At 45.2% G+C, this 15,417-nt stretch overlaps 1 protein-coding gene across 1 annotated transcript in view; it reads right to left on the bottom strand.

Moving 5' to 3' along the window:
* LOC310648218 (DNA topoisomerase 2-beta-like) overlaps positions 1-15,417 on the bottom strand; it is a gene marked incomplete at both ends in the record, with an annotated part of 347,379 nt that overhangs the window by 194,518 nt on the left and 137,444 nt on the right. The window contains 4 exon segments of the mRNA XM_083375966.1: positions 323-406; positions 1,215-1,370; positions 2,164-2,255; positions 2,361-2,556. Coding sequence (XP_083232092.1) covers positions 323-406; positions 1,215-1,370; positions 2,164-2,255; positions 2,361-2,556 — 528 coding nt within the window.

The following is a 15,417-nucleotide window of genomic DNA, read 5'->3' as shown; positions in this document are numbered from 1 at the left end:
CCTCATTTGCTAAAATAGCTCTGCCGATTACTGAGCTACTGAAAACTGGAAAAGGCGGGGGGAAGCCTCGACCCTGTCAGCCCCTTCCATGGTCTATGGAATGCCAAGTGGCATTCAAGAACCTAAAAAGACTATTTGCTGCTGAACCTGTTCTCAAACGCCCTGATCCTGACAAGCAGTTCATAATTCAAGTCAAGTATGAAATTACACAAATTTCCTTTCATTTTGTTATAATGAGAAAGATTGAAGATAACCAATTGCCCCCACATAGCCTAATGTAAAACCTGATGCTGTACATGGATTTTAATATAGGTCAGCATACATCAAGTTCTTCTATAAAAACTGCTAAATCTTCTTTCCAAAGGTCAGAAGAAGATTTTTGCTTGAGATCACTGAGTTCCTTTCCCTATAAGAGAAAAAAGAATAGTAAAATAATTTGCATTAGAAACATGTTCTGAACACTGAAGGTAAAAAAATATAAGAACATGTAAATATAGCCTTGCTGGATCAGGCTATGTCCCATCTTAGTGCAACATTTTGTTACTGACAGTAGCCAGAGTTCTGAAGTGCTCAGAAGCAGAAGTTGGAAATCTACTTCTCTCCTGCTTTTGTTAGTTGCAAAGTCGTGTCCAACCCATCGCAACCGCATGGACAACGTTCCTCCAGGAGGTCCTTTTTGTACTGTCCATGGGGTTTTCATGGCAAAGATACTGGAGTGGGTTGCCATTTCCTTCTCCAGTGGATCACATTTTGTCAGAACTCTCTGCTATGACCAGTCCGTCTTGGGTGGCCCTGCACGGCATAGCTCATAGCTTCATTGAATTACGCAAGCCCCTTCGCCACGACAAGGCAGTAATCCATGAAGGGGTCTCTCCTGCTAGTGTTCCCCTACAATTGGTATTTGGAGGCATGGTTCTCTCAACTGGGAGGTAATGTTAAGACTTAAAAGCAACTAGCTTTTGACACACCTCTCCTTGGTAAAACTGACCTTCTAAATCAAAATTATCAAGACAAAGTGGATAGCAATTATGTACATTTTCTTAGAAAGCTGATCAATAATTTAACAGTGCTATTAAATTTTACATTTTGTGAAATAAATTTAATTTAAAAATAAACAGTGTAAATTGCAATTTTACATTTTTTCAACATAAAACAATATTCTCAACAGCAGATTAGGACATACTTTCATATTCAAAACTCAGAAAAATACTTACTTTTGCATCTTGCTGCTTAATGATTTCTCCAACATTCTCTTTAGTAAGACACCACAAAGACATATTTAAAATGTAATTGAAATCTGGAACTGAAGTAGATCCCAAAGAGGAGGAACTATCATCATTCAGATTCTGCATTTCTTCCTCCTCAGCAGCCTATTTAAGGATCAAATTAGTTATAATACTGCAAACACATACAGAAAAATAATGAATGGGGAGACATAGTAGAAATTCTAATAAATGCAGGAAATAAATTTTAATATTTATATTAGGAGATAATCAAAATAATTTTTAAAATTGTTAAATATAATGCTCAAGATACAAACTGTCAAAAACACTGGCATATAGACAAGTCTCCAGATAAATGCAAAAGGTATTATAATATGAATAGCAGGTTTGTTTGCATAATATGTAGATATTAATAATAGATACAACAGATATTAATACATTATCCTGGAGACTACCACACACAGAGAAGGTGAAACTAGAATCTCAAATTCTAATTACATTTATACAGTTGTTACAAACACATAGTGACTTGGACTGAGTCCCTATCTAAGAAAGGGAGAATTTAAAAAAATCTTTAAATACTATGAAAAGAAAGATTTTTTTCAAAAGTCAAAATCACTATATTTTGACATTCCTCCAACCTTTTGTTTCCTTTCTTACCAGTATAACATATATTGAGGAATTATAGAGTAGCAGCATTCAGAACAGGATAGGCTGGCCATGATTTTCATTCATTGAAGGAAATGTCTTAAAAGGGGTGTACAGTTCAGTACAGTAATAGTACTTCTTGCAACCAGTCAGCTTGCCTAGGCTTAAACTCCTTCTTTAGACTTTACTGAAAAGGTCTAAATATTTATCCTGTAGAAATGTACAGTATGAATGTGACTGTGATTTTCTCAACAAAGTAAATGAAAAAGACTAAAGAGGAAATATGACTTACTTTTTCTTGCGCTTCCTTCCAGGCTTTGACAGGGTCAGATTCATAACCTCTCTGGACTAACATCTGAATCAAATCTCTGTTTGATTTGTTCTCTATGGGGGTAAAAAAGAGCAATGAAAAAATATAAGCACCAAAGAGATTGTTTCAAGAGAAAATTATAAATTACATATCATCCTTTAATTGTAACTTATTCTTACCTATGGTAATTTTTCCTTGTATTTTCTCTAAAATAAAGCGAGCTTGATTGTTAAGCTTTGTAGATTCTGCCCCTAACATTCCTACAAGCCACTCCTTGCGCAAACTGTAATAATTTAAACGTAAGTCAAAAAATTCTTTTAGGATATCTTGCACAGTTTCATATTTCTTCAGACACCCCATATGATCAAATAGTACCTGTACAAATGTAAAAACAAATCTGATTAAAAATTATTTCCATTATACCACATTGTTAAATAAATGCTATTATTTTTAGAGGAAAAGTATCATTTCTCATGTTTGAATTCAAAATTCAGATTTCACTTGGTTTACCTGAAGACGACAAAGCTATTTTTGGTAATTAATAAGCATGTGTTTCTCTTTGTTAAATATATCTGAAGGTTTTTCATTTTGTTTCTTCCAAAACATCAAATGTTAAATTAAGGCCAATGAAGCATCTGATTTAACTTACAACTAGTCATTTTGTTTGTATATAGTGTGACAGTGTTATTGCTCATGGCCAGCATGTGCAGAGAGGGACTGGGGGAGGATGTGCAGGTGGTAGATTTACCCTAGTGACTTGCTACCTTCTCTGCAGGCTTCAACACTGACTTTCTGAGGCAGCCAACAGGGAAATTTGCAAATGATGATCATGTGATGAGGCCTAAGTGCAAACTGGTTACAAAGTGCCCAGATCACAATCATGTGGCCATAGGGGTGCTAGGATGGCTGGAACTCCGAGGACCAGTCATAATCACCATTCATCCAGTGCCATAATAATTTCAAATGGACACTGAATGAATGGTTGTAGGTCAGGGGTGTCAAATTCACAACGTCATGTGACGTGTCGTGACATATCGTGACTTTTTTGCCTTTGCTGGCAATGGGGTGGGCACGGTTTCGCTATGATGCATCTGGCCCGTGGGCCAGCAGTTTGACAACCCTGTTGTAGGTAGAAGACTACCTGTAGTGCAAAAAGCCAGTAAGTATCCATCTCTCAATAATGTCTTTACACAACTTGGGCAAAAGTTCAATCAATCAATTTTATTTTAGCCATAGACCAGCATAGAACATAATAACATAACAATTATGCTAAAATAGAAAAAAAGTCATATTGATGGAATAAGGTAAAAGTAAAATTACAGAGTACAGGTTTAAAATGCAAAACAACCCTATGAAATTACAATTAATTTTACAATGAATAATGTTAATAACTAGGACAAATAACTATAAAATGACAGTCATGTGAAAAAGAAAGTACACCCTCTTTGAGTTCTATGGTTTCACATATCAGGACATAGTAAAAAGCACCTGGTACTTAGCAGTTCTTAAAAGTAGGTAAATACTACCTCAGATGAACAACAATACATGACATATTACACCATGTCATCATCATGGAGAAGCCATGTGTGAAAAACTAAGTGCACCCTTACTGCTTCCATAGGTATGAAAAGGCTAAGTAATAATAATAATAATAAAGTTGGAAGGGACCTTGGAGGTCATCTAGTCCAACCCCCTGCTCAGGCAGGAAAGCTTATACAATTTCAGGCAAATGGCTGTCCAGTCTCTTCTTAAAAACCTCCAGTGTTGGAGCATTCACCACCTCTGGAGGCAGGTTGTTCCACTGGTTAATTGTTCTAACTGTCAGGAAGTTTCTCCTTAGTTCTAGGTTGCTTCTCTCCTTGACTAGTTTCCATCCGTTGCTTCTTGTCCTGCTTTCAGGTGCTTTGGAGAATAGCTTGACTCCCTCTTCTTTGTGGTAGCCCCTGAGATATTGGAACACTGCTATCATGTCACCCCTCACCCTTCTCTTCATTAAACTACACATACCCAATTCCAGCAACCGTTCCCTATATGTTTTAGCCTCTAGCCCCCTAATCATCTTTGTTGCTCTTCTCTGTACCCTTTCTAGAGTCTCGACATCTTTTTTACATCGTGGTGACCAAAACTGGATGCAGTATTCCAGGTGTGGCCTTACCAAAGCATTGTAAAGTGGTATTAGTACTTCACTTGATCTTGATTCTATCCCTCTGTTAATGCAGCCTAGCACTGTGTTGGCTTTTTTGGCAGCTGCAGCACACTGCTGGCTCATATTGAAGTGATTGTCTACTAAGACTCCGAGATCCCTCTCACAGTTACTACTATTGAGCAAGGTACCACCTATACTATACCTATGCATTTGATTTTTCCTGCCTAAATGTAGAACCTTACTTTTTTCACCATTGAATTTCATTTTGTTAGATAGTGCCCAGTGTTTGAGTCTGTCCAGATCCTTCTGTATCTTAAGCCTATCTTCTGGAGTATTGGCTATGCCTGCCAGCTTGGTGTCGTCTGCAAATTTGATGAGTTCCCCATCTATCCCCTCATCCAAATCGTTAATGAAGATATTGAAGAGCACTGGGCCCAGAACAGAGCCCTGGGGCACCCCACTACACACTTCCTTCCATGTAGATGCGGTTCCATTGAGGACCACACGCTGAGTACGGCCTGTCAGCCAGCTACGAATCCATCTGGTGGTAATGCTATCTAACCCACATTTTTCTATCTTATCAAGTAGTAGGTTGTGATCTACTTTATCAAATGCCTTACTGAAGTCCAAGTAAATTATATCTACAGCATTCCTCTGGTCCACTAGTTTTGTCACTTGGTCAAAGAATGTAATAAGATTTGTCTGGCATGATCTGTTTTTGACAAACCCATGTTGACTTTGATAATAATAATAATAATAATTTTATTTGTATACCGCCCTTCTCCCGAAGGACTCAGGGCGGTGAACAGGGCAAACATATAAAAGACGGCGGGGAAACTACCCTCACTCAAAGATGCAGATATAACCGCCTTGAACCAGCCTCGTGTCCCCTCCTGAGCCGCATAAACCAGCCAGGAAGGGCATGGGTCCAATAAACATGTGGTGGAGCTCAGCCTCCCCATAATCCTGTCCACTTCCTTCGGAGTCACAGAATCAAACTCCTCCCAGGTAATATTGACAAGACCACCCGTGTCCTGATCGTCAGACTCTGCCCAGTCAGAGTCCAGACCGGTCCGAATCCGAGCGATTTTGTCCAACAGATGTTGGTTAAACTCCTCGGCACGACCCTGCAAGGGTTCCTCCCTCACCTCCTGATTAAGGAGGGAGCGGGTCACCCTAAACAGGGCGGCCGGGCGATTATCTGCGGACGCGATAAGGGTAGCGAAGTGATTAGACCTCGCCGCTCTTATCGCTGCGAGATAAGACCCAATATAGGTTCTTAGTCGCAATCGGTCGGATTCGGATCGGCTGGATCTCCAACAGCTCTCTAGGCCCCGTCTCCGACGGTTCATCTCCCGGAGCTCCACGGAAAACCATGGAGCCCGCTGGGATCTGCAGCGGGTCAGGGGCTGCAAGGGTACAACTCGGTCAAGTGCCTCCGTGGCTGCCCTTTCCCAGGCTTCCGCTAAGGCATCCGCCGAGTTGTGAGCAAAGGGGGCAGGTGGGGACCCCAGCGCTGCCTGGAACCTCTCAGGGTCCATTAAGCACCTGGGGCGGAACCATCTAGTTGGTTCCACACACCCACGGCGGGGAGTGGCAAAACGGAAGACCAGCCGCAGGAGATGATGATCGGTCCATGACAGGGGCATAACAATTGGGGAGCCCCCACCAAGATCATCTAACCACCGTCCAGATAGAAAAACCAAGTCAAGGGTGTGGCCTCCCACATGAGTCGGTCCATGAATTACTTGCGTCAGGTCCATGGCCGTCATGGAAGCCATGAACTCCCGAGCTAACTCAGATGATCCTCCCAGGAATGGTAGATTGAAGTCACCCAAAACTATAAGTTTGGGGAACTCAATCACCAACCCCGAGAGGATGTCAAGAAGCTCAGGCAGGGCTGCTGCTGCGCGACTAGGCGAAAGGTACACCAGCAGCAAGCCCAACTGCGCCCTAGGACCACATCTCAGGAGGAGAGACTCACACCCGACTATCTGGAGAACGGTGGCCTCCTGCGGACACAAGGTCTCCCTCATAACTACCGCCACTCCCCCGCCCCTACCCTGAGCCCGAGGCCGGTGTAGCACCCGGAAACCTGGTGGGCAAAGATCAACCAGAGGGATACCACCCTCTGGGCCCAGCCAAGTTTCCGTGATGCAAGCCAGGTCCGCATGCTCACCCTCAACCAGATCCCGGACGAGAGGAGCCTTATTAACAATGGACCTGGCATTCAAGTACACCAGCCGGAGCTCAGGTGGCTGCACATCCTCGCTCCCGGGACCTCAGGGCGAAAGCAGAGGGTCGGAGCGCCTCACCGCTTCTAAATAGCGGAGATGCCCTCCCGGATGTCAATACGGCCCTCTGTTCGTACACCTGCTGCCATTCCCTAACGTCGTGGGAATAGGTAATCCCACGACCCGCTCCAGAGCTCTGGAGGCAACCGACCCCCGCTCCCCCCCTACGCGATCAATCCTGGACCTGGCCTGAACAACGGTTGATGGACTACCCCCCATTTCCAAACAACCACGAAAGATTCCCACCCCCCCTCCCTAACCCCACAAAAAATTTGACTAAAAAACTAACCAGGGGCCTCTTACTAAATTTGTACCAGTCGCCCCTGCCCCTGCCCAGCCATCTCTCAGGGTCCCAACAATCGGGCCCTTCATCAAGATTAGAAGTGGAAAGAAAGGCGGGTCGCACCCAGGAAGGGGGGGCACCCCTGAGGGCGAACAAGTGTTGGAGCATTCACCACTTCTGGAGGCAGGTTGTTCCACTGGTTAATTGTTCTAACTGTCAGGAAGTTTCTCCTTAGTTCTAGGTTGCTTCTCTCCTTGATTAGTTTGCATCCATTACTTCTTGTCCTGCTTTCAGGTGCTTTGGAGAATAGCTTGACTCCCTCTTCTTTGTGGCAGCCCCTGATTCCAGCAACCATTCCCTATTTACCTAATTCACTTTTTCACTTTTCCTAATTCACTCTAAAGCTTTCCCTGTGCAGAGCCTTAAGTAACACAAGCTGCCTGCAATTAGTGCAGGTTCGCATCCCACCAGGCTCAAGGTTGACTCAGATTTCCATCCTTCCAAGGTAGGTAAAATGAGGACCCAGATTGTTGGGGGCAATAAGCTGACTTTGTAATAATGCTGCTGGGGGGGGGGCGAAAGCCCTAATAAACAGGCATATACACAGAATGAAGGCTATTGCTAAGCACATTGATTTGTGCTTTAAATTGTAAGCCATCCTGAGTCTTCGGAGAAGGGCAGGATATAAATTGGATTTAAAAAAAAAAAGACCAAATGGGAGATCCGCTCCAGGTTTTCCAGCCAGCCCGCCCAGTTCCTGAGTCAAATGTGTCCTTAGAGCTAAGCCGCTGCTCTGGCTGCTGCCTTCCCCACCTGCCTTTCAAGTTGGGATATACTACAGCTGCTCTTCAAGAAAAGACGCCCAGACCCCAGCCTGTAAAAAATCACAGACTGCAGCTTCTTCTCCAATTGGTCCCGCTTTCCCTGCGCAGACTAAATGGGAGATCCGCTCCAGGTTTTCCAGCCAGCCCTGTCCCTAAATTTTCAGCACCCGGCGTATAAGACGACCCCTAACTTTTGAGAAGATTTTCCTGGGTTAAAAAGTAGTCTTATACGCCAGAAACTACGGTAGCAAAATCCCGGCTGCTAATGGTCTTCTCCGTGGGAGGAGAGGGTCAGGCAATAAGTGGGCAAACAGGGGAAGAAACCAAAATCCCCGCCGATCTTCTGCTAGGCCGCAAATTCCATTCCACCGGTCTCCCAGGGTATGAGCGACATAGAAATAGTCTGTATCGCCTAACCGTCCGCGACACAGACCGGCCACACTCCGCCACTGGGCTGCAGGTCTCCACGTCTGAGCGGCCACAGCACTCCAGCTCACCTCCACACCAGCCGCTCCAGACGCCGCCGCAATTCCTCCGCCGCTCCACCATTCCAGGCGTTGTTCCCAGCTGCAACTCCATGGGCCCCCAAACATCAACTGGTTGGGGCCTTCCAGAGCGCGGCCTTCCAGAGCGCGGCTCCTCCAGTCCTTCTAGACTCTTCCAGGCCCCGCCGGGCTCCATCGGCACCAATAAGCTGCTGATAGGTGCCACACAGAGCGCAGCTCTTCCGGGCTCCTCCGGTCCGACCAAACACTGCTGGGCTTCACCGGGCTTCACTGGGCTTCACCGGCTCACCCGAAGCCCCTCCGAGGGCTGCCACCGCCGCTGAGGACGCCGAGCCTCCTGGAGCAAACGGAGCAAACAAAGGACTGGAGCGAACGGAGGGCCGCGCCGCCGCCAGAACCGCTGCCACTGCCGGAGAAACACCGCCGCCGAGAACGGCACCGCCGCCAAGAACGCCGCCGCCAAAAACGGTCCGAAAACAGCTCGAAAACGCCACCATCACCAAAAACGGCCCGAAAATGGCCCAAGAACGCCGCCGCCGCCGAAATCGGCCCGAAAACAGTCGCCGCCGCCAAGAACAGCAAACCGACAGCCGAAAGCCCCATTGTCTGCTGCTCCTAACCCCACAACACAGAGGGCACAAAGGGCACCTCTGAGGGGCTCCTAGGGGACGCCTAACAGCTGGAGCTCACAGAGCTCAGCCTAGCACGTCCGCCATCTTGGGCATTCAAGCTCCTAGAGTGATGACTTTGTTTGCATCAAGGTGTTCGCTGATTTGTTGTTTGATTATCTTTTCCAGAATCTTCCCAGGTATTGAGGTCAGGCTGATAGGTCTGTAGTTTCCTGGATCTATTTTTTTCCCTTTTTTGAAAATGGGAACTACATCAGGTGCTGCTAATCAAGTGCCCTTGATCAACTGATCATCAGGAAGTGTGACTACCTGTATAAAAGCTGAAGTTTTAGGAGTTTGCTGGTCTCCAGCATTCAGGTGTGTGTTAACACTATGCCAAAGGGTAAAGACATCAGCAGTGACCTTAAGAGAAGCAAATTGTTGCTGCCCATCAATGTGGGAAGGGTTATAAGGCCATTTACAAACAATTTAAAGTCCATTATTCTACAGTGAGGAAGATTATTCACAAGTGGAAAACATACAAGACAGTTGCCAATCTTCTCAGGAGTGGACGTCCCAGCAAATTCACCCCAAGGTTAGGCCATGCAATGCTCACGAGAAATTGCAAAAAATCCAAGAGTTACATATCAGACTCTACAGGTCTCACTTGGCATGATAAATGCTGAAGTTCATGACAGTACAATTAGAAAAAGTCTGAACAAGTTGGTTTGTTTGGAATGGTTGCCAGGAGAAAGCCTCTTCTCTCTAAAAAGAACATGGCAGCAGCGCTTAGGTTTGCAAAGTTGCATCTGAACAAATCACAAGACTTCTAGAGAACATTGTCCTTTGGACAGATGAGACCAAACTGGAGATGTTTGGTCATAATGCAGTGTCATGTTTGGCAAAAACCAAATACAGCATATCAGCACAAACATTTCATACCAACCATCAAGCACAGTAGTGGAGGGGTGATGATTTGGACTTGTTTTGCAGGCACAGGACCTGGGTACCTTGCAGTCATTGAGTCAACCATGAAGTCCTCTGTATACCAAAGTATTCTAGAGCCAAATGTGAGGCCATCTGTCTGACAGCTAAAGCTTGGCCGACATTGGGTCAAGCAACAGGACAATAATCCCAAGCACACCAGCAAATCTACAACAGAATGACTGAAAAAGAAAAGAATCAAGGTGTTGCAATGGCCCAGTCAAATTCCAGACCTCAACCTGATTGAAATGCTGTGGGCAGGACCTCAAGAGCGCTGTGTATAAACAAATGCTCACAAACCTTAATGAACTGAAGCAATGTTGTAAAGACAAGTGGGCCAAAATTCCTCCACAATGATGTGAGAGACTGATAGTTCGCAGATGATATAACAGTAGTGGGCCTTATTCATGATGACAATGAGGGCGCTTACTGCAAAGAGGTTGAGGGGTTGGAGAACTGGTGTAAGGAAAACAGCCTAGTTTTAAATACCAGAAAAACCAAAGAAATCATTGCCGATTTCGGAAAAGGCAGGCACAGCCACACTTCTCTGTGCATTAATGGTTCCCCTGTGGAGATGGTTACCAGCATCAAATTCCTGGGTGTGCAGCTAACAAGTAGGCTGGCTTGATCACTCAACAGCGAGACACTAGTGAAGCGGGCACAGCAGCGCCTGCATTTTCTGCGTCGCATGAGAAAAGCACATCTTCCTTCTCATATCCTTACCACTTTCTACAGGGGGATGATCGAGAGCATCCTGTCATACAGCATCACAGTCTGGTTTGGAAGCATCACTGCTTCAGACAGGAAGGTGCTGCAGAGTGTGGTGAGGATGGCCAAAAAGATCATTAGCAGTTCCCTCCCTCCCATCCAGGACATAGCACAGAAGCGTTGCTTAAGCAGGGTCCGCAAGATTGTCTGGGACACTACACATCCTCTTCACGACCTGTATTCCTTGTTACCTTCTGGGAAGAGGCTTCATGGTATCCGTAGCAGAACATCCAGATTCAGCCATAGTTTCATTCCATACAGCATTAACCTTGTGAACTCTCAAGCTTCCTCCTTCTGTTTTATATATTCAAGATGGACAGTGTTTAATATTTGTTATGTATATGTAGGGGTGTGGGTCTATACATATGTTGTGTATAGTATGTTAGGTGTGTGTCATGTATGTGTTCAAGAGCAGGCAACTAAATTTCATTTTTGATGTGTGCCATTGTGCCCACAGTAAAAAAAAAATGACAATAAAGCTTATCTTATCTTAAAGTCATACAGAAAACGCTAATTCAATTTACTGCTGCTAAAGGTGATTCTACAAGCTATTGAATAATAAGGTGTACTTTTTCACACATGGCTTCTCCATTTTGGCTTTCTTTTTGTAAAATAAATGATGACATGGTGTAGTTGTTGATCATCTGAGTTTGTATTTACCTACTTTTAAGAACTACTAAGGACCAGATGTTTTTACTAGGTCCTGATACATAAAACCATAGAACTCAGAGGGTGTACTTTCTTTTTCACATGACTGTATAGGCCAGTCTCAAGGAGGTTTTATTTTAAAATACCTTGAAAAGGAATTCCCAGCATCATTCTAAATGAATAGTTACCAGAGACTGGATGATCTAAAGTATGTTAGATGTTTAGTGCCAGCCATTGGCAGTTCCCCAAAAAGGTCATCAGATGGAGGCAAAGAGGCTTCTTTGCTTCCACTGATGAGCCAAGGGTCTCGGACCCACAGCCCCATTGGTGAGAGTGTTTTATGGTCAGGGAGGGACCAAGACCCCCCCATAAATACCTCTGCACGAGGGGCTGCTCTTTGTTCTAGTTCTAGCTTCTAGCTTCTAGTGTCCATTTCTCCTCTCCTAGCTCTTAGTCCTTCTTTTAGTCATGTGATACTAGCTTGTTTTATTTTATTTCTCTCTCACATGCAGGCATGAATGCTTTCATGCCAAGTATTTCTTTCTTTTGATCTATCATGAATAAAGCTAATATGATTGCATCTCTGCGTGATGCCTTTGCTTGGAAGCACCTTTAACGATTCATTGTGAGAACACCTCACAAGTTGGTAGCCAGAGGATGGTTTAAAGGAAAGCTTCCAAGCCAGCCAGGAACTAGCCAACAAGATGTCTGGAAGACCCGGCTCCAATCCATTTATAACAGATGGCAGGACTTCTACTATCGTGACTAGGAGTCATCGATCGAAGACAGCCTCCCTGCCTACATCCAAGACTTCAGTCCCTGAAGCAACCTCAGCTGCAGATGAGAGCGCAAATGACCTTCATTCCGTCAGAGGATCCAACAGAGCGTCCAGGACCCCTTCACATGCCTCTCTACAACTGAACGCCACAGAGGAGAGCATACAAGGTTTGCAGACTGTCCAAGACTGCTCAGATGCTGCAGAGACGGACCTGGCTGAAACCAAACGCCGCGTGAGTAAGCTGACTGCACAGGAACGTGAAGAGCTGCTTAAAGAGATCTTTGCAATGCAGGGGAAAGGGGGGGCGGCCCGGGAAACCCCGCAGGAAGCCTCAGAAACCCTGGTGAGCCTTTCCCTAATGGCCACGAGGCCTCCAAATATGGCACCTGCCACCCTTAGTGACCCCGGGACCCCAGGGCTTTTGGCGCAAACCCCCCCACCCAGCCGTGAGCTACAGCTTCCTGGGGCAAGCGGAAACAAGATGGCTCCGCCCACGTGGTCTGGCACAGGAAACAAGATGGCGGCCCCCACTAAATCTAACAAAGACTTGATTCTTTTAAGTCTGGAAAGCCAGCAGTCCCTGGCATCCAACCAAAATAGCCAGCAGTCCCTGGCATACAGCAGAAATAACATGCAATCCCTGGCTTCCGGCCAAGACAGCATGCAAAATCCTGAGTTCTCCCCGCCACAAAGCCTAAAATGCTATGATGACAATGATGTCTGTCCAGCCAAAACTGTTACAACGGCTCTCCAGATAGCAATGCAAGCCCTGGCCACTGCCTTAGAGGCCAGCAAGACAGCGGCCAAACAGACGTCGGGGGTGCCCACCCCCCCCAAGGCCTCCCATCCTCTCCCCAGGGCCCAACTGCCGGGGGAAATCCAGCCTGCAGCCTCCCAACAATCAACCCCTGCGGCCTCCCACCTTCTCTTCAGGTCTTCAGGACCAGCAATGGGCTCCTCAGGGCAAAACAGGCAATGATAAAAATCCATGTGGCTTTAATTCTCGGGAGGATCCATTGAAGCAAGTCCGAGCTGGTAAATCTGGGCTCCGCCCCCCCAATGCCTCATGGGAAGAAGGGAGAAACCCTGAACAACGCCCTCCCCCGGATCACATGGTTTCCGGGCACGCCCATCTGGAGATACTAAATAATCAAGAAAGGATTCCCTCCTCGACCACTAGAGGGCCCCCTTTCACTGAAGGAACCACTTCAGGAACAACCATTTTTCCGCTCCCTTTTACATCAATGGATGTGTCAGATTTTTTTGAATATGGGTCTGAGTTTCTAGCCACAGATCTTCCTAGAGATTTTAAAAAACTGCAACTGGGGGACTTCCGGTGGCTCCGCGGCGACGGAGGGAGCCTTCCCGGGCTGCCCGCGGCTCAGCTGGTGCTTTTTCGCCCGAAACAGCGCCGATCAGCTGTTCGGGCGAATCTGAAGCCCCCTCCTCGGGAGAAGAGGAGGGGGTGAGCCCCCAGGTGGGGGTTGAGTTCTCCGGGGCCGCCTGAGCTTGGAGCTTGGGCGGCCGAAGGATTGAACTCCCCCGTAGCCTGGGCTGCTCCCAGCTGACCAGCGTCTCTGCTCCGGACTTTATGGAGCAGAGCCAGGCGTCTGCGACCATCCCTGCTTGAAGGAGAGACTATGAAAGGGAAAGAGCAGGCAGAGCAGTACAAGAGGGAAAGATGAAGAGATGAAGAAGATTTTATTTTACTCTCAAGCTTGATGGACTTTGTTTAAAATTTAAAGTGAAAGTGCGTCACAATTGTAAGTAAAAGATGGCGGCTAAACCTCCCCCTAGAACTTTTCGGAGTGCTGGAAATTCTCCGGTGCAACAACAATCATTGCTGCAGGCGTTGCATTCTCCTGATGTATTGACATCGAAGGATCTTGAAAAACATACCCAGTTAATTTTGGAGTCAATGGGTGTTAAATTTCTACAGATGGAGGAGAAATTGGAGAAATTGGAGCAGAGAATGGAAGAAAGGATGGAACAGAAACTTAGAGAAATGAAGGTAGACATTTTGTCCTCAGTGCAAAAAGTTGCTAAATGTGTGGAGGTGCTGGATGATCAAGTGCAAGACTTGATTCAAAAGAATGCTTTATTAGAAGCAAAAGTATTGGAAATTGAAGATTTAAAAGACAAAATTGACAGTGAACAGAGCTTGGCCCAATTTTACCAGATGCAGTTTGCTGTGAGAATTAGAGGCCTAAAAGAGGATATTAAGGAAGATTTAAAGCAGCTGGTTTCTGAGGCTTTTGAGGGAGTATTGAACCATCCAGCATCTGAATTAAAACAAGGTATGGACAAAGTGTTCCGTGTGAATTCGTGGATTGCTAAACAGAGAAAGTTGCCTAGAGATGTGGTGGTTTATTTTGTAAAAAGGGAAATTAGAGATGAAGTTATACAAGCTGCCTACGATACCAAAGTTGTGATTGCTGGTCAACAAGTTTTGGTTTTAAAAGAAATTCCTCCAAAGATTTTAAAGAGAAGGAAGGATTTTATATTTCTTGTGCAAGAGCTCAAGCAAAGAGATATAAGGTTCAGATGGGAGATCCCAGTTGGGTTGAGCTTCATGTATGATGGCAAAAGATACTGTTTGAGTAATGTGAAGCAAGCGCATGATTTTTATAATAATGTCTTGGAAGTAACCCCATCAACACTTCTGGAAGCTGCAGAGGGATCTGGAGAAGGAGAACATCAAGAGGATGAAGATGCACAGATAGACGAGAAGGGTACAGGAGGAGTTCAAGCTGCAACTCTTTTGGATGATCTTAGAGAACAGAGGGTGACGCGTGCTGCCTTAAAACGCTCAAAAAAGAAAAAAAAATAAGACCAGTAGAAATCTATGGAACTTCCACAAAATATTTATAGTTAAGTGGTAGTTGTGTTTTTTTTTTAAAAAAAAAAAAGTTTTGGGATGCTATGTATGGTAATAGATTTTTTTTTTTTTAATTTGGAATTAATGGACAACTTACTACAGAGGAAGAGGAAGAAAGTTTTGTGGGTTAATGTGGGTTAATTTGTGTAAGAACTATTTATTAATGTGCAAATGAGAATATGTTAAGGTAATAGTGAATTGTGGAAGAACATAGATGGGAATGATGCTAGTTTTCTTTTATTTTAGTTTTTTATATATATTTAGTATTATTAAGGATTGGTTTACTATATACAAGCTAGAGAGTGATGGATTTTAGAGTTTATAATTGTTAGTATATGATTGTTTATGATTGCCTTTTAGATATATACCTTGTATTTTGCTCTGGGAAGTGGGGGGGGGAGGGGGGAGGAGGGGAAGTGGAGGGGGGGAGGTAGGGGAGGGAGGAGGGGGAGGGGGAGGGGGGGAGATAGGGGGGAGGTAGGGAGGGGAGGAGGGAGGGGGAAGGGGGTTTTTTTTAAA

Source organism: Vipera ursinii (assembly GCF_947247035.1).
Source record: "Vipera ursinii genome assembly, chromosome: W".
NCBI classification, from domain to species: Eukaryota; Metazoa; Chordata; class Lepidosauria; order Squamata; family Viperidae; genus Vipera; species Vipera ursinii.
This window is presented reverse-complemented; position numbering and strand designations above follow the sequence as displayed.